The sequence below is a fragment of the Pseudovirgaria hyperparasitica genome, assembly GCF_010093815.1.
Source record: "Pseudovirgaria hyperparasitica strain CBS 121739 unplaced genomic scaffold EJ05scaffold_5, whole genome shotgun sequence".
Classification (NCBI taxonomy): Eukaryota; Fungi; Ascomycota; class Dothideomycetes; order Acrospermales; family Acrospermaceae; genus Pseudovirgaria; species Pseudovirgaria hyperparasitica.
Genome location: NW_022985553.1, coordinates 1,610,398 through 1,627,984, shown reverse-complemented (window position 1 = coordinate 1,627,984; position 17,587 = coordinate 1,610,398). Strand labels below are relative to the sequence as shown.

The window sequence follows — 17,587 nt, the reverse complement described above, 5'->3', positions numbered from 1 at the left end:
CCTCTCAGGCACTAGTAACCTCACTGTGATTCCAGATCCTGGTTTAAAAGAGTAGCGACCAGGATAAATTGTAATGGTTGAGTTAGAACTGAGAGTGATATTGAATTTGCGAGGGATCCTGCCCGATCGTCTATGACTGTCGGATGATAGACTTACAAATAAGTCACGATGTTTCTATTATTGTTTACTTCGTTAAGGTTGTACAGGTGCGCGTGTGTAGGTATATTGATGTTTCTGCCTCAGGCATTTTTCGGAAGCCCAAGCTAAAGGAAGAGTAGCTCGGGATGACGCCATGAAGTTGCACACTGCACATTTTCGTCCTCAACGTCTTACAAATGCGACGATAGATTGACAGCTGATATTTAATCTGGTACAACGGTGGCGGTAGCCACGGGCATACGAGCTGATAACGTCGTCCGCACTGGGGAATTCACATGGCGTGATCTGCACCGTTAATGCAGATGCTTGCACAAGCTATAATTAAGCCGACTTTATTAGTACGAGCTGCCGTGTGCTTCCGAGTCACTCCGCTTGTCTTCCTTCTTTCTCGGTTGTCGAGTGGGAGATATCAGTGTTGTAGAATATGGCGTCGCCTAAGAAACCTGACTCGTCTGGTTCGCAACGGGAACCTGAGGAACACCATGACCATGGTCAAGAGCACGGAGAGGCTTACCAGCCTGAAAAGTGTGAGCAGCAAGTTGGTGTTCCCGCCAGCATAATCGACCCTGCTATACAAAAGAGAGTTGTGCGCAAGCTGGACCGCAACCTCGTTCCTCTTGTCACTGCTTTATACCTCCTCGCCTTCCTTGATCGATCGAACATTGGCAATGCGCGCATAGCAGGTATGACAGAGGATCTGAGAATCACTGGCAATTCGGACAGATACGATTGGTTACTTACAATCTTCTACATTTCGTACATCGTCTTCGAATTCCAAGCCATTATGTGGAAGGTTATTCCACCGCACTACTGGGCGGCCCTTGTGGTGTTCAGTTGGGGACTATTCTCGGCAGTACAATCTGCAACAACGAATTGGAGCGGTATGATGGCGCTCAGGTTTCTCCTTGGATGGGCCGAGGCAGGCTTTGGTCCCGGCATACCTTACCTGCTCTCCTTCTTCTACCTGAGAGATGAGATCGGCATCAGGTGTGCCATTTTTCTGGGCGCTGCGCCCCTTGCAAGCACGTTTGCAGGTGCACTTGCATATGGCATAACGTCTGGTGATACTGGTCTTGCACAATGGAGACTATTATTCCTAGTCGAAGGTTTACCCACTATTTTGATGGCAGCCGTGGCATTTTTCTTTCTACCGGACAGCCCAGCCAGTGCCCGGTTCCTAAATGCCGAGGAGAAAGAGGTCGCAAGATTACGTGCACAGAAGCAGGTCGGCAGTAGCAGTGAGGAGCGAACGGGCGGAATCAACTGGAAAGAGCTTGGAGCGGGTCTCCTCGACATCAAAGCCTGGTTCACCGCGGTGTGTGCAACTTTGCATTGCAGAAGACGACCATCTAACGTGCTCTAGCTCATGTACTTCTCCTGCAACGTCTCTTTTTCTTCTCTGCCTGTGTTCCTTCCGACTATCATCAACGAGATGGGCTTCGCTCGGGCCAAGGCACAAGGTCTTACTGCACCGCCATTCTTCATCTCCTGGATCGTCACTATCACTTCTGCCTTTATAGCCGACCGCACAAAGCAGCGTGGTCTCACCATCATGGTCATGTCTATCGTTGGCGGTGTTGGCTATGTAATCCTCGCCACGACGCAGGCAACTGGGGTACGATATTTTGGGTCGTTCCTAGCTGCGGCAGGTATCTTTCCTTGCATTGCAAACATCCTACCATGGGTGCTTAACAATCAAGGAACTGATACTAGACGTGGTGCTGGAATCATTCTGTTGAACTGGATTGGACAATGTGGTCCATTGTTGGGAACCCGACTGTATCCTTCAACAGAGAAACCGTATTACGTGAAAGGTATGTTTGTGTGCGCTGCGTTCATGTTCTTTACTACGCTTCTTGCGTTCGGTTTGAGGACCTTACTTTGGTGGGAGAACAGAAACCTAGACCGGAAATTTGGGACTGTGGAGGAGCTAGAGGAGCAAGAGAGCGCCAGCGGACAAAGTCCTGGTCTGTCTCCTGGAGAGGAAAACTACGGGCCAAGGTTTCGGTATGCATTGTAAGAGAGATGTTAGATGTTAGCACAGTCAGGACGTCACATGTCAAGGGTCAAGGGCGTTGGATCTCAGATCACCAATACTTCGACTTCCTAAACCAGAGGATACCACCAAGGTATGCACTGCGTATCGACGAAATAGGAAGTATCATATTACCGTTCTAGTGTCCTGTTATCCCTCGGGGGCTCCGTTTAACTCACCGCTACCGCCGCCCGGCTGGCGACTTTGCCCCGGCGGCCCGCAACAAGGGGCCTCTCGGAAGCATCTCCAACGGTTCAACAACGCCACTCACGTCACCAAGTACGTCAAATTGGGCTGCATGGCCGTCTCCTATCCACACCTCCATCAGAAATTCAATATGATGGCATATGCGATACCTATACCCTAATGCAACAGTTACATTGCTGTTTGATCCGACAATGGCCGCTCGTAGTGGGCGCGAAAAAGCAGTCTTCTTGTCTAATGCGGCCATGTCCGATCATAAGTGTACGATTCGTGGTTCTATGATGGTGAGGGCAATGGCGATATTGCAGATGAGGAGTATATCGACTTTTCGCAGTCGCCGTGATGCTACCGCTCATATCCAGCAGCATGAATGTATAGTTCAGCAATCTTGGAGATATTCTCGGCAGACGAGTGTCGCTCGCTCACTTGCAATTTTCAAGCATTGAAGTGACCGACGGTTGCGGCAGAACAATAAACATTCATATCTCCGGATCTGAGTGCCACGCTGACCGTGGTTGTCGTTGAAGTTTCCAAGGTGAGGCTGCCTCCGTAGCTGTAGCCCCCCAGCTTCAAACTGCCATAGATGGCAATGGGTACACCGTACAAGTGGTGGGGCTGTTGATTCGCTGGGTCAATAGATCGAATTGCCGATGATCCGGTCTACACTGAGCGAGGCGAGGCCATCTCCGTCGTCGATCCCAAGACAATGGCATTATGCTGGTTTCTTAGCCTCGTCCTCATTTCTTCACTCTAATCTCTAGTATCTACCTTGGCAACACACAGGTCACGCCGCCCGGACGTTTCGTGCGGAGATGCTCGGACGTTTATACGATCAGTTCTGAAACGAAGATGGTGTGCATAGACAACGCTACCGACATTGCGACTTTGTCGATGATGTCGCTCGGTCTCTATTGGGTGTTTCCTACTTTTCCTATTATTCCTCACCCTGAGCTCAGAATAGATATTAGCAGTGCGGCGCGATTTATGATCCAACTCTTGGTGTGGCTTGACCAATCACAGCGCTTGTATCTTGTAGCGAAGTCACTGCGCCATACACGTGACTATGTCTCACCCCCTGTAGTCTAATTAATTACTATTCTACAGGAGATGCGATGCTTCCGTGTCGCATCCAGATTAACGGTAGCATAGCCTCATTGCACGTGGCAACACGGTACTCATGCCAATATGACGTCGGAAATAAATGCCGGTAGAGGTGCTCAACCTCAGATGCTTCTTCTATAAGTACCACGCTTCTCATCGCCCAAATATCTGTTCCATATCCACAAGCTACAACCTACTACAGTAAACATCAATCACCTAACAACAAACAACCTCCCTTATAAATTCACCATGCACTTCCTCACCACTGCGGCCCTCCTCACCGGAGCAGTATCCGCCCTCCCCCAAGTCAACAATGCACCCCCTCCGGAGCAGTCAACACTGCAGCCGGCCTCACCAATGCAGCATCCGCCTTCAAACAAGCCACCCCTCCGGTTGATGAGACAATTCAGGTCAACAAGCTCACCATCCGCCGCGATGGCGAAACCCTTCAAGTCCTCGACTTCGCCATCAGCGGTGGCAACAACGCCGACAACTTGCAATGTACCGAGCAGAACCCCATCCTCAGCGCCAACCCTGCCTTCAGCCCTTGCGCCCATCCCGAGGGCACGCTTGCTGAGTGGCAGTTCAGGCTCCTCAAGGGCGAGAGCAAGCCCTACGAGATTGAAATCTTCCACCGCTTGACTGCTTCGTAAGTTCCATACCATCGTCCTGTGTAAGTATGCGGTGCTGACACGATATATAGCTCTGGAAGGCACGGTGTCTTCGAGTTTGACCCTACCTGCACCAAGGGACCAGGAGGCCCCAATAACGCAGTCTGCAATCAGCCCTCATTCAGCATTGGTCTTACCAAGTACCCGTAATTACTTACGGTTTCGGGGAAGGATTTTGTACAATAATGGAGCCCCATACATAGCGAAGTCGGTCCTTTTCTAGAATTCTTCTATATGTCTCAGTATCTCAATATATTTGAAACTTTATCCTCGGCAACAATTTCTTTCGACATTTGACCCCTGAGCTACTATTATCTATCACTATTGAATTGATTGCATATGTTATGCTTATGATTCAACAAGTATGATACAGCCAAACACTCTTCCAAATTTCTGCCACGAAACAATTAGATTTCAGCTACTTGAGAGAGTACAACATTGGGTTTGTAATTAGTCGATGTAATTCTGGAGCATTGAGTAGTGAATAATCATGATGAATGCATGTATTCTAGCTTTCGCATGGTCTTGGACTGGCCTTCAATACGTCTATGTTGAATTAGTAAGGGTGGATGTAAGACTTAGCTCCACATAGAACTATGACTTGATCATATAATAGAGATCACTATCTAATCAAAGCCAAGCACTTATTCTGAAGCCCTCGGTAGATAACATGAAGGTTGATTTGGCCGTACTGTCCAACAGTTATACTGAGCGAACAATTTATGTCATCTTGATCTCTGAGTGTTAGCTCAAGTTACTTTCAAGTGTTTAGGTAGTAGAGAATAAGGCACGTTCGTAATCAGTCGTTCATAACTATCTGCCGAGGTTGAGTTCTGATCTTCAAGAATAGAACGTTTGGTAAACTGAGGATAGCGTAGACTAGCATAACCCAAAGAGTGGTCGCAAAAAGTTCTGCTGATTCGTGTGTGGAGTTGCCCTGATGCTGCAAATCTTTCGCTTATCCATCCGGGTCCTCCTCAAAATAGATCTCTTTATACCAAGTTCAAGTGTAACAGAGCACTTGATGACCTTCTGAAACATTAATGTTAGGATAAATTATCATTACATACGTTGAGAAGAGGACAGCACGGTAGAACTTAGACTTCCTCGACGGTAAAATTACTGACGTTAGCTGTAGAAGGTAAGAACTAATGGTTTATACTAAAGGACCTCTCGGATGTATTAGTACCAATTCGTAGGTTATACCAGTCACACAACAACGAATACTATTATGCCAATCCAGACCTAAAGAAGTTTCTCACCCAAAGGACTAGGAGTAAGATCGATATTCTCGCTACCTTCATTCAGCTATGTCCATACAGTCTCAATCATCACACAGTACAGACTGCTAAATACTAGGGCACAGTAGGAAGACGACACGTTGAACGGCCCAATCAGATACCCATATATTAACGTGTTTCACAAGAAATTACTAACCTGCAAGCAAAATCCCGGCGGAACGTCTACAGCACCTACACTGGCTAGGTGTATGACTACCACAACTGTCCTGCCCCTAAATCTACAAAGTCGCCACGCCTTCTGGGCGTTCTCTCATCCGCTATTAGAAAGCCTCCTCAGCAGCGATATATCCTGTGGCACGGCCAAAGACAAGTAGTAGTGTGTGCGCTTAATCTCAACCCCTCCCCTCTGTGAGAGCCTCTCTTCCTCCTAACATACCCAAAATATTTTCTCAGGGGGCGTTCCTCCTAATTACCTGATCCATCATGTGCAATACATTGTACACGACGAAAGTTTTGGATAGACACGTGATAGTGGTGCAATTCCATACATTCCCAGTATGGTAGCGCAGTATGCTTCGTCGATACGTTCTAGTCTGCTGTGAACCCGTGTACAAATTGATATTGTTAAGGCTGCGGACTTGGGAAATGGGATTGATAATGTGACTTTGACAGATTACTACAGCGATGTCTGCAGACAATCCCAAATAACTTGAACATTGCTGTCCCGGTGTTGAACATTATCGCTGGGGAATAGGACTTAGAGAGGGTTCGGCAAGTGTCTTACATGCTCACTGTTGACGATGCTACAGACTGATAGGTGGATCTGAGACCGAACATGGTCTGTGTAAACACAACGACGACTGGAACATGGTGAATTTCGACGCACTGCTGAATTACCGCGGACTACGATTCAAAATGGAAGAGTCTAGCATTGCTATCTAGACAGAACCTCATCCACAGACGTTAGTTCTCCTCTGGGCAGGAAGAGAAAGAAAAGGTTTGATAAAGCCCAAAGACTATATACAAGAACAACTTTAGTTAGCTGTATGTTAAAAAGCGTATTATCTGGAAGAACGACTATAATGCCAATGGGGTATCTCGTCCGCCAATTCAATGCCGACAAAGCAACAGGGCGAACTATGAAGCGAATCAGGCAGACCCACAGGTCATCAAAATAAGTGTAAGAAAAACGCAAATGTCCTCGTCTACGCAATTTTGGCTGGAACGCTTGATCTCATAATCTCGTAACAGAACCGAGCTGCTGCTCATGCAGCAATCGGAGTTGGTGGTGCATCCGTCGTGGCATCTCTGGATTGCTCATCGTCGATTTTTAACGTGGGCGTTCTATTCATACTGGCTTTTCTTTGCTCTTTCCATTCTTTGATGATTGCACCACGAACATGTCGACACCATAGTAGAAGTGCATCGTCGAATTTCCTCCACGCTGTGGCATCTGTGCCATGAACAACTCCCGCGACGTCAATGTCCAACTTGATCTCCCACCGTAGCTCAGCGGCTTTGATAAAGTATCGTAAATTCTCCGCGCATCGGTATGGCTTGGCCGTATCTGTATGATAGTTCTTGATGATTTCGAATTGTCTTCGCGACTTTTTGACCAAAGCGTTATGCAATAGGACCAGTTGTAAACCATTCTGGAAATAAGAAAGGAAAGACGTTGGTAATTCACTTTCATCGGCAGATTCAGGCCAGCGGGGTAACTGTTCTGCCTCTGGGGCGAAGGATTTGAGGAACAGCCATTCCCGCTCATGCTCCTTGCCAGTCCAGTCGCCCTCTCGCCATATCCAGCTCTCTCGCTCTTCGTGTTCCTGTTGCTCGGCCTTTTCCTCTTTCGCAAGGAGCTTGTCAATGCCCTCAGCCCAATTTGTGATGACTTCGAGTTCACCAAGTTTGATGCCGCCAGCAAAATTTCGAATGCCCATACGCTTGAGGGCGTCCATGACTTGCATGAGTTCATTCCGCATTGTGCGTTCTGATTTGATAGCGTACAGTCGTTGTGGCTGCTCATGTGCTGTGTAGTAGACTTTTGCAGCTCGAATTGCGAGTGTGATGACATCGAGGACATGGAGGCCTTGTATCTCATAGAATCCTTGAGTTTCATCTTTGACGGTCTCGCCGGCTGATAACTTTCCTGGTGATACTTTCTCTATTCCTTTTCCACTGCATACCTCTTGCAAAACCTTCTCTGCGGCATCCAATGCCTCTCTTAATTCTCGGCGCAAGACGCCCATGTCGGGTGGCGGTGGCACATACAATGGTCGTTCCTTGTATGTACTGACTGTTGGTGGCATCATCACTGTTTCTTGCTCGTCCCAGTTGCTCCCAGCATCTGACTGGTCGGTGGGTGATTCTACGAGCCCATCTTCCCCAGCTGTATCACCGAGTACCGTGTCTGGTCCAACATATGCCGGATCTTGACCAGCAGGACCAGCAAGATACTCCGTGTATGGATCGGTATTTATGGGATCTGGGGACCGCGGACCTTCAGTACCGCTGACTTTTCGCGCCTTTGCAAGCTGTGCACCCTTCCCATCCAGAAGCCCTGTCCTGGCAAAGTAGTATTGTAAATGTGCAATCGTGCCTAGGCTCATGACACTTTCTCTACTCTTTGCAGATTCTGAGAAGACAGTGGCTTGCGGTCTCATATAACCTCTTCTTGAACCCTTGACGCCTTCTCCAGATAGGCGGGAACTGGTGGAGCGGCCGGAAACGGAGGAGACCGAGGAGGCAGTTGACACGGATCGGTCGAGTTGAGGACATGCTGAAATTGCAAGAGTCGGAGACACCCAGGGCTGCGGTGAGCCTGAGCGTTCACGTTCAGGCGCAACCACAGTACTATCGTCGGACATGCTTGGGGATTGCGGCTGCGAAGGAGGTATCCTGTTGGAGGGCCACGTTGGAGCGTAGGATATGTCTCAGTGCGTTCAGGAGAATGCTTGTGCAGTCGACAATCGCTTGCTGCGGTCGTGATAGCGTGTTTATGGACGTTCAGATCTCGTGCAGTCCGTTGAGTGTGCAATAGGTATGGTGAAGGAGTGGAAAGGAATGGAACGCAAGATTACGGCGGTGTCAATTGCAGATGTCCCTGAGGCGAGGGACAACGACAGCGCGCGTCTGCATTAGGAAGACACCAAACACCCTAGTAAGCCAACACGACCCACTGCTACTTGCAGCCTTAGTGCCTCACGCTACTGATAACGGCGATCGGGTGTCAAGGCGGCAACACCCGAACGCGTCCAGGATCTTGAGACTTTGATTGATTAATTACTGTAAACAATGAATATTACTCTATCCGCAACAAACTGTATTCATATGTGCTTTGCGAATAGATGATATATACACTCTGTTGTCCCATACCTTTCCTATCTATCTTACGAACTATAATTCTCCGCGGCGCTTGATTGGATTATCGACTCGCCGATTCCCCTATCCCATCAATGCCACGCTTCGTTTTGTATGTTCCGAAATCGCCGATCAAGCTCGACGTCATTCCATAACCGTCACATCGCGGAAGCACTGAGCACCGGACATGCCATACATCACCATCACAGATCGATCATAGCAACCTTCTCATATTAGCTAGCGCATCTCACGCCAGATCTTCTCTCTTGTGAATGCAACGCCCTCTTTCAACGACAATCGCAGATATGTCACAACGAGTATGTCGTGTTTTCTACTCTTGCCAAAGTTCGGCCACTGACAGCACCAGTTCTCATACAAAGTTACAGGCCGCGTGCAAGGGGTATGCTTCCGCATGGAAACTGTGAAAGCAGCAAATGCGTGTGGCGTGACTGGTTATGTCAAGAATGCTTCCGATGGCTCAGTGCGTCCGACCAGATCCGCCACATTCCTTCTTTCCCTTAGTCGGATCATTTGTGAGCATTATCGGCACGAAGCGCTTACGCTATGACAGGTAGTCGGTGAAGCTCAAGGCGACTCTTCGTCGCTTCAAAAGTTCGAACAGTTTCTGAACAAGGGCCCGAGTGCGGCGAGGGTATCTGGCGTGGAAAAGACGGATCTAGAGGTGAAAGAGGGGGAGAGTCAATTCCACCAGATGAGGTAGTAGCTTATGCCCACAAGATAGACCTGGTGGGTATATCGCATTGCAGGGACGCATCAACAATGACTCAATAGATTCCGCCACCTATCTATTAATGACCGTTCGAGCCCACCTCTGCTTCCTCTCCCGTCGGATACCTGAGCTTGAAAGGTAGTTTTTTCAATTGCTCCATGGGATTGGCCTTAATCTCCAGAACTCCATACAGCCACTTCAAAATTATGCCGAAGCTTGCGGGCTCGCCCATATGCTTGATCCCCTCTACAAACCTCACCTCCTTTGGCCTACCGTGCATCAAAGCGAGGTAGTAATCGTCAATGGGGAAAATCTCATCTTCAGTACCATTCACCAACAACAGCCTCGCGCACTCAGGCCCATCCAACGTTCCATCACTCAGCAGGGAGAATCTGCTTCCCTCAGCCTTAAACTTCTCCACTTCTGCGCCATAGCCAAACTTCCAAGCCAACGATCCAGCCAGATCGAACGGGTACTCAAGGTGATCGACTTCATCCAGCCACGCGCGCTCAAACATGAAATGACAGCCCCCACCAAGCGCGATTACACCTGCGAGCCGCGCAGCGTGTGTATGGGCCAGCCTGATTGTATGATATCCCCCTGTGCTGAAGCCCCATACACACACCTTCTTGCTATCGAGACTGTCCTGCAGATCGATCCAATCCAAAAGACTACTGAAGAGCCGGTCGGAGCTCCGTACATCGCTCCCGTCCGCTGGACAGTCGCCTGTACCTGGGATCTCAAGAATGACAGTTGCTACTCCCAATGCACGCCATCCCTCAGCCCACACGGCTAGCTCAGTCCGGTAGCCGTCGAGACCGGTAACTATCACCATGACCGGCGCAGGTCGAGCATCAGGGCAGAGTGTGTACACCGGAATATGTGTGCCTTCGTGTGGAAGGCGATGCGTGTGCGGAACTTGCGTCTCAGTAACAGGGTACGGTAGCAGTGCTTGCGCCCGTAGAAAGACGGCTTTGCCGGCGCTCCAGCAGCGCTGCTGAACCGGGCTGCGTATGACCGGAAACCGGGCGATGCGGTAGATAGCAGAGGCACGGTGGTAGAACTCAGCGGCTTTCGACTTCTCGTTGTTGGCTTCAGCCCGCTCGCCAATCTTCGTGAGAGCTTCGGCATACGGGATAAATACGGTCGCATATGCATCCCAGTCGTAAGGCTCTTTCATGCCTTTCTGTATGGAGTCAGTCGTGTCACTATGTATATTCGACTTGCACTGTTTTGATCCAGTGGACATACGGATGCATACCTTTGTCATCTCTTCCACGATTGGTTCAAAGTCCCGCGCGGCACCGAACATGAATGGATATACGCCCATCTCGGCCTATTGCAGAATGAGCCCGACATGAAAAGGATAACCGGCATGGATGGATTGATATACCGGCTTCTTCCACTTGGTCTCCCATAGCATCTGAAAGCTCTCATGATGCTTTGCCGGCGTTTTCATGTTGTCCTGAATATGGAACACATGATTCGTCGAAGCCATGATACTGTACCGAGTGTTCTGGTATGTCAATGAAAGGAATGATGAGAAAATAGAGAAGACGCAGGTCAATCACGCGAGCCTGCTAAAAGATTCTAGCACTAGATGCGCGCCAGGCTGTTGTCTTTATATTCCGTCTTCTTCGTAGGTCCGGATATGCGGAGAGCCGATGGACGGCATTGTCGTGCAGATGCAGCGCGACACAGATCTCCGGGGTCTGAGCGGCATCCCGAGTCACGAGCCTTTCCAGACGTTTTCGCGTGATGATGATGTTTTGTTCACACGGTGTTAGAACATGATCTGGATCAGGTACGTAGTCGGAGTGTACTCCGAGATCGACCAACCACAGTTAATGTCGTAACAGACCGCGACCGGCATTTATATTACATATTACCTAACGCTCCTATTTCTATTCTCTTAATTTTCGGAAAAATCTTTGAATACGAATACGAGTCCATTCTTCACCGTTATACGACTGGCCGATATATATCTCAAATCATGAAAAAGATCGAGACGACATCAATATATGACTCGGAGCGTATCCTTCTTCAAAGCTTGTTCCGTCACCATCAACATTCATTTCTTCAAATTTCCTACCGCCAGAAGCTACCGTAAAACACCACTGTTGTTCCTGCAAGATACCCTCGCTTTCCCCTTCTTCGCATCCATACATTCGTTGCTCCAACTCGTAGCTCTATAGCTCCCGCTTTCGCTACTGTTCAATTAGACGTCCCCATCCAGTGCGCAATGTACAGAAATCTGAGCTGCCAGTGGCTTTACGATGACGTATAGTGGAGTGTAACCGCTGGCATCTTAGAAATGACTACGGTTGACTATACGCGACAAAAGTTTTGAGGACATTACGAAGAGACATAGGGAAGATATCGCACAGCTTATATGTATTCGTTCATTCTATGTCTCTAAACAAGTATGGGTTGTCAATGTTATTACTATGGCTGGCTTTGAAGACTATACCCAGATGTTGTTCCAAGAGAGACAGAACGACAGAAGTATGGCAGTGAACAGAGGCATGGGAAAATCATGTTCCAGACATGAGCTTGCGACGTGAACAGGAGTTATATAGCTAGGAATGTCTGAGTACAAAAATTGGTCTCACTCATTTCTTGGCGCTTTTCATCGCTTCCAAAATCGCCTTTGGATCCCGGATTCCCCAATTCTCACCTTTCTGTACGCGCTGCATTGTTAGCGCCGCAATCAAAGCCGCACCTACACCACTACCATCTTCGGCGGGGAGGATCTCAATCGGGTCCTTCTCTGACCTCTTCGTCTTCTCTGGCCAATCGAGAATCTCGCGGAGAGCTTGGGCACCGCGCGCCTTAAAGTGCGGGTACTTATTGAAGACGGAGCCATCAGCACCAACATGGCATTCGCCAAGGTTCTTCTTCTTTGCGATAGCGGCTACACCACAGGCTGAAAGACGTGCAGCACGGGTCCCGATGAGTTCTGCAAGACGGCGACAGAGCTCCAGCTCGGGCCTCGTAGCATCAATGTTAATCTTCTTCTTAAACATGTCATGAGTTTCTGACAAGTTCTCAAAGGGGTCCCTATACATGTTAGTGATAATAAGGTCCGGTATAAGAAGAGAACCTACTCTTCGATAGCAGCAAGGAAACCGGCGTCGAGGCTGTACGGCTTCTCTAGCTGGCTGACATCTTGATCCTTGAAAAGACTACACTCATTGCTCTTGTGAAGGTCAAGGACCACGAGACGGAAAATCTCGCCGAGGTATAGACCGGCGATCATTTTCTCGAATGCTTGTTGGCCTGGTCTCGGTGACTCCTTATCGATCACAATATCATATTGAGTACGAGGTAGAACTTTGTGCTCATTATCAAAAGCTCCCCACTCGCAATTGATAGCCATCAGAGCGTCTTTAGGTAGGTTAAGGTGAGCAAGTTTGGGGATATCTCCACAATGCTCCATGTAAGCCGCATTACAGCCGGTACCGAAGATACAGCCAATCTTCATCATCGTGTCCGTGTACGCGGAGGCGATGAGAGTTCCAGTCGTATCGTTGACTAGAGCAGTCAATTTGATTGGGACACCCTAGCATCCCGTCAGCGCAGGTCACGAACGTTGCTCATAAGCTCACCTTCTCCTTGAGAGCTGCCTCAAATGGCGGTACCACATCTTTGCCCTCGACGCCATCGATATCAAACCCCTTTGTCCATCGCTGTAGGACTCCGTGGTCGATATATTCCTGTGTTGCTGGATACGAGAACGTGAAACCGAGGGGTAACTGGTCAAGCTCTTCGCCTTCGTGGTGGTATTCAACGAATTGTTGCAGACAGTCGGCAATGTACTCCCAAAGCTCTTCAGCAGAACCAGTTTTCAGCTCTTCTGGCATGCGGTATTTCGATTGTATGATGTCGAATTCACCCTTTTCTTCTGGTAGAGTAATCTCACAGACACGGAGATTGGTTCCACCCATATCCAGGGCAATGAATGTACCGGTCTCGTGGCCATCGGGGTAGTTCATGCACCATGTGGCGTTCATAGGCTGGAAGCGATTAATGTTGGAAGAGCCTTAGGTTCCGGCGAAACGTACGATGCTACCACCATCTACAGACAGACCTGATGCTCGACAGTAAGTACTTGTATCGTCTAATCCTGAACAAGCTGAGACGAACCTTTCGCCAATTCTGAAATGAAATGGTCCGTAACCTCTTTAAGCTTTTCCTGTGGTACTGTAAAGAGTTCCTCGAGTCTCTTGATTTGACTCTTGAGATCCTCTGGCACATCGGCCATGGACCCTTGTCTCTATCAGCATGAACGCCACCATATCAAGTCGAACCTATTCAGTACGTACCCCTACGGGAAGGAGGCTTTCGTGGACCCATGCCGACCATTACGTTATAAGTGCGTCAAAAGTGTGCGCGCGAGAGAGACTGGATAGGTCACAGGATGTCTAGAGCTAGACTGATGATATTAGCAATGGCACGACACACACAAGACTCGAGGAAGCGCTCTGGGAATAGCCATAGCCAAGACGAACCTGAGTGAAGCGCCTAAAATGGCGAACGTGTAGCTCGTGGAGATGATGTTGAGGACGACGACAGCGAACGAGAGCTTGCGAGTGAAGGGCTTAAACCGTGTCGGGCAATGACGGTGGGGTGATTGGACCGGCGCAAGTGGTCAACAAAAAACGAAGACTGTTATCGGATGGAGTCGGGCGGGGCGTGAAGGTGGAGATGTAAACCCAATCAGATTGTAGACTCTGGTGAAGAGGTCAAACAGTACAGGAGGGTCAATTGTTTATAATGGGAGACGAAAAATATACAAGAGATCAAAGGGAGAGGTCGAGGCATGATCGATAGAGAAACTTCCAAAAGTTTCAATTGAGGACCGGCGTCCGAGTGACGTCCTCATACAAATCTTCAAGCCTCAGGCATTAAATGCAGCGGGGCTGTTGCCTGACTGCCTTGATGGTTGACGTGGAGGGGTACGCGCTAGCTGGGTATAGACTAGTACTTACTTACGTCATCACACCCTAGCTCAGGTCGTCAACGTCTATCGTCACGTCTACTGTCAACACAACTACAACTCGACATCATCCTCTCCTTCATACATATTTCTTTCCTTAGGATCGTCAAATACACTACGCAGTAACGCAAAGAGCCTCATCAGTGCTTTGATCTCATGTATCGTCTTCTTGCTCTGTTTCCTAGACATCTGCTAACAACCAAAACACTAGCATTGTTGATTCGATGCTGCTTATTGCCCATGTCAGCTTCACTTGGCCCTTTGTGTACAAGTTTTCTACTTGATAAACTCAGTAGAATCATCATATGTGAAATCTAAGTCTAGATCAGTATGCGTGCACCACCTCGTCCAATCTGTCCGCTAATGCCTCCAATTGATCAGCAATGTGACATCGCTCATTCATCCCACTCAGGCTCGCTATGGCTTCCCATGGCTCTTTTCTGCTCAAACGCTGCTCAAACGCTGCTCAAGTTCGCAACTTTCAGAGCTTTTGCCCAACTTCTCCGCCCGCTATGGGCAGCGTCTTTTTCTCGCACTGCATTTCCCTGGAGATGTGAGACTCTAATTCCTCGTTTCATATCGTATAAAACATGGCCTTACTCTGGATCACATTGCTTCAGGCTGCTTTTCCTGACGGCACCCTATGACACGCTGTGAGGGAGACATACCTCAGTATCTTGACACGAGTAGCGCTATAAGCGTCGTCAACGGTATATGTCGCCATGCTCAACAAAAAGCCACGCAATCCTGCATACGGTCACTGCTACTCGAGAGATGGAGACTCAATGCTGTGAAAATATGACAGGACTGGCTTATCAAGCATTGGATCGTGCCAGTACGAACACGACCGCGGCAAGGATCGTAGATATGCGTCCGGGAGTCCCTTGTTCCGTTCATTGCCCTGATGCAGCAACTGCGGATAGTTAAGGTCTGACTCCTATTGTGCGATTCACTTGTGGGCACGGACGTTCTAGCGCTGCCAGAGTAAACACAGCCTCCAGGCCCCAGGCCGAAACTTTCACGATGCTTGCACATTCTTTTCCACTAGTCTGCAATACAAACTTCCACCTTCTTTTGCTTCCTGACCTCATAAGCAATGGCTTCGTCAACTGGGTCTACGGCAGCAATGACACGATCTCCGCAAATTCTATCTAGCTTTGAGCGGCTTTTGGCATGCCCACCGATTCATTCTCGCCCGATTGTCATGGGCATCATATCTCTCTTTCGCCCGGACAGCCCTGCCAAACTGATCCGCTCATATCTTTCAAAGACAGACATGCTCAATTTGAGGGGAGCGTCCAAACTCACTTCCATCTGGGTTGGAGACGATACTGTACATTACCAGTGGCTTTTCCGAAAGCTGTACATTACCTCCGCACATTGCAATGCTCCCAGAGACGGAATGATGCACGCTCTATACGATATATCGAGATATTGCGAGGAACTCGTGATTCGTATCAACCCGCGAGCTCGCTTTCCAAGTCAATTATTTACAGACGATTTACCCGAAAGACAAGCTTCTGATCCTGGTTCTCTCGCACGCGAAGGGAACATGGCATCCCGTGCTTCTCACCAGGGACTCCCTGGTGAAACTACCCTGTCAACCGTGCTTCCGCCTTCCTCAGGTCGCGCACGATCAGACACCCTCGAACAGCTCGAATCAGAACTACGCCGTACCTCCCTTGGCGGAAGCTCGGGACACCGTCCACGCACCTCCTATACCTCCTCCCACCGCTCTTCAGGCTCCAACATCGAGGGAGGTACAGATTCCGACTGGTTTATGATCTTTGTCGCGATCCCCACCATCAAAAAAATCACAATCTCAGTCGACCCCGCAACTGTTGACAAGGGCTGGGGCAAGTTTGGACATGTCGAGAGTACCCTAGTTGCGATTCAAGAGGCACTTAGGCGTGCCCCTCTTTCTCGATTTCAACACCTCCGCCTCGCACCAATTCATGCATACGGTATCATGCACTTCTGCTGGAAACCAACCCAGAAGAAGAACCCCGGTGCTATCGTTGATGGTGAACTATGGCACAAACTACGTACCCTCGAGGTCCAACTCATTAACCCACGCCCGTACCTTACCGGCGGCATATCCAAGCGTCGCTCCTCCTCCGGTGGCTCCTATGCCTCAGACTGGATCGTCGTACTCAAAACGCTGCACGACTGGCTCGCAAGCTTCTCGTCGCGCCTCATGCAACTCTCCTTCCACTGGATCGGCCAGACCGGCCCTGATCCCCTGACCCTTGATCTCCTCATCGACAAGCATTCCTACCCGCACAATCGCCCAACTCACTGGGCTCGTCTAGCTAGCCTGCGTTTTGGCAACGTCGTCTTTGCGCCTCCGTCCCTCACACTGTACCATCCTCGCGCTCCGCGCATCACAACACTCTACGTTCTCACGAACGATGTCGCATCCGCCGATGAGCCTGCACTCATCGACTTCAACGACCCGGTCGGCTTTTCCGACTACTCAGATGAGCTGTGGGCCGAACAGGCCGTTGCCGCCGAGGAGGCTCGTTCGCCCCCGGCCAGTGAGAGCGCTGCCGTTCCGGCTGGGCTCGGGGATGTCGAAGGGGCTTCGGAGGACGAAGTCGACGAGCGACAGGACTCGTCGACCTCGACTCCGGGCATCGACGGCATCCCGGCCGAGGAGGGGTGGTGGGTGTGAGGCGGTTCTGTGCCGCGGCTAGGCCGCACTGGGCGTGTCTGGTTTGGTGTTTCGGTGTCCTGGCTGTTGGGTAGGGGGGAAGATTGGGTCCCGAGGGGAACGGGGAGTGCGGGTGGGCTGTGGATATCATCAAAAGCACGAACGTGAATGGAGTTTATTTGAGTTATACGTGCTGTGTTTGTGCAATATTCGTGATCCTGGGCGTGATAACGACGTTCTACACTCCATGAAGACCCGCTTTTCAAGCTCCCATTCGCACTTTTACGTGATTTCTGATGTCTTACACGTAAGATTCCTGCTAGACTTACTTTGGAAAGCTACTCATGCCTCTTAGCTATTGAGATTACAACCCATGAGTCCGAATGGATGATGAATATAGTTAAACTATATACATTGGAGAACGACGAATCGAG

At 49.4% G+C, this 17,587-nt stretch overlaps 6 protein-coding genes across 6 annotated transcripts; 3 read left to right on the top strand and 3 right to left on the bottom strand.

Moving 5' to 3' along the window:
- The first annotated feature begins 325 nt into the window (after positions 1-325).
- EJ05DRAFT_509681 (MFS general substrate transporter) lies at positions 326-4,634 on the top strand. Its single transcript, XM_033748115.1, has 4 exons — positions 326-1,474; positions 1,523-2,166; positions 3,789-4,148; positions 4,203-4,634. Exons 1-4 carry the CDS (start codon positions 584-586, stop codon positions 4,318-4,320), a joined length of 2,013 nt encoding a protein of 670 aa, XP_033602467.1. The 5' UTR covers positions 326-583; the 3' UTR covers positions 4,321-4,634.
- A 1,630-nt stretch (positions 4,635-6,264) lies between these two features.
- EJ05DRAFT_319151 (uncharacterized protein) lies at positions 6,265-8,525 on the bottom strand. Its single transcript, XM_033740747.1, has one exon. It carries the CDS (start codon positions 8,276-8,278, stop codon positions 6,677-6,679), a length of 1,602 nt encoding a protein of 533 aa, XP_033602466.1. The 5' UTR covers positions 8,279-8,525; the 3' UTR covers positions 6,265-6,676.
- A 551-nt stretch (positions 8,526-9,076) lies between these two features.
- Positions 9,077-9,492, top strand: EJ05DRAFT_499203 (acylphosphatase; the record flags this gene model as incomplete). The annotated part of the gene is made up of 3 exons (XM_033746793.1): positions 9,077-9,088; positions 9,139-9,252; positions 9,343-9,492. The coding sequence occupies 3 exons, from the start codon at positions 9,077-9,079 to the stop codon at positions 9,490-9,492; spliced, it is 276 nt and encodes a 91-aa protein (XP_033602465.1).
- A 60-nt stretch (positions 9,493-9,552) lies between these two features.
- Positions 9,553-11,244, bottom strand: EJ05DRAFT_475030 (alpha/beta-hydrolase). Its single transcript, XM_033743720.1, has 3 exons — positions 10,895-11,244; positions 10,763-10,837; positions 9,553-10,687 (listed from the first exon to the last, which is right to left on the bottom strand). The coding sequence occupies exons 1-3, from the start codon at positions 10,997-10,999 to the stop codon at positions 9,581-9,583; spliced, it is 1,287 nt and encodes a 428-aa protein (XP_033602464.1). The 5' UTR covers positions 11,000-11,244; the 3' UTR covers positions 9,553-9,580.
- Positions 11,245-11,657: 413 nt separating this feature from the next.
- Positions 11,658-14,104, bottom strand: EJ05DRAFT_475028 (uncharacterized protein). Its single transcript, XM_033743719.1, has 7 exons — positions 14,013-14,104; positions 13,827-13,936; positions 13,648-13,770; positions 13,566-13,591; positions 13,110-13,517; positions 12,609-13,063; positions 11,658-12,561 (listed from the first exon to the last, which is right to left on the bottom strand). The coding sequence occupies exons 2-7, from the start codon at positions 13,864-13,866 to the stop codon at positions 12,114-12,116; spliced, it is 1,500 nt and encodes a 499-aa protein (XP_033602463.1). The 5' UTR covers positions 13,867-13,936; positions 14,013-14,104; the 3' UTR covers positions 11,658-12,113.
- A 1,226-nt stretch (positions 14,105-15,330) lies between these two features.
- Positions 15,331-17,393, top strand: EJ05DRAFT_318937 (uncharacterized protein). The gene has a single exon (XM_033740746.1). The coding sequence runs from the start codon at positions 15,597-15,599 to the stop codon at positions 17,172-17,174; it is 1,578 nt and encodes a 525-aa protein (XP_033602462.1). The 5' UTR covers positions 15,331-15,596; the 3' UTR covers positions 17,175-17,393.
- Positions 17,394-17,587: the final 194 nt, after the last annotated feature.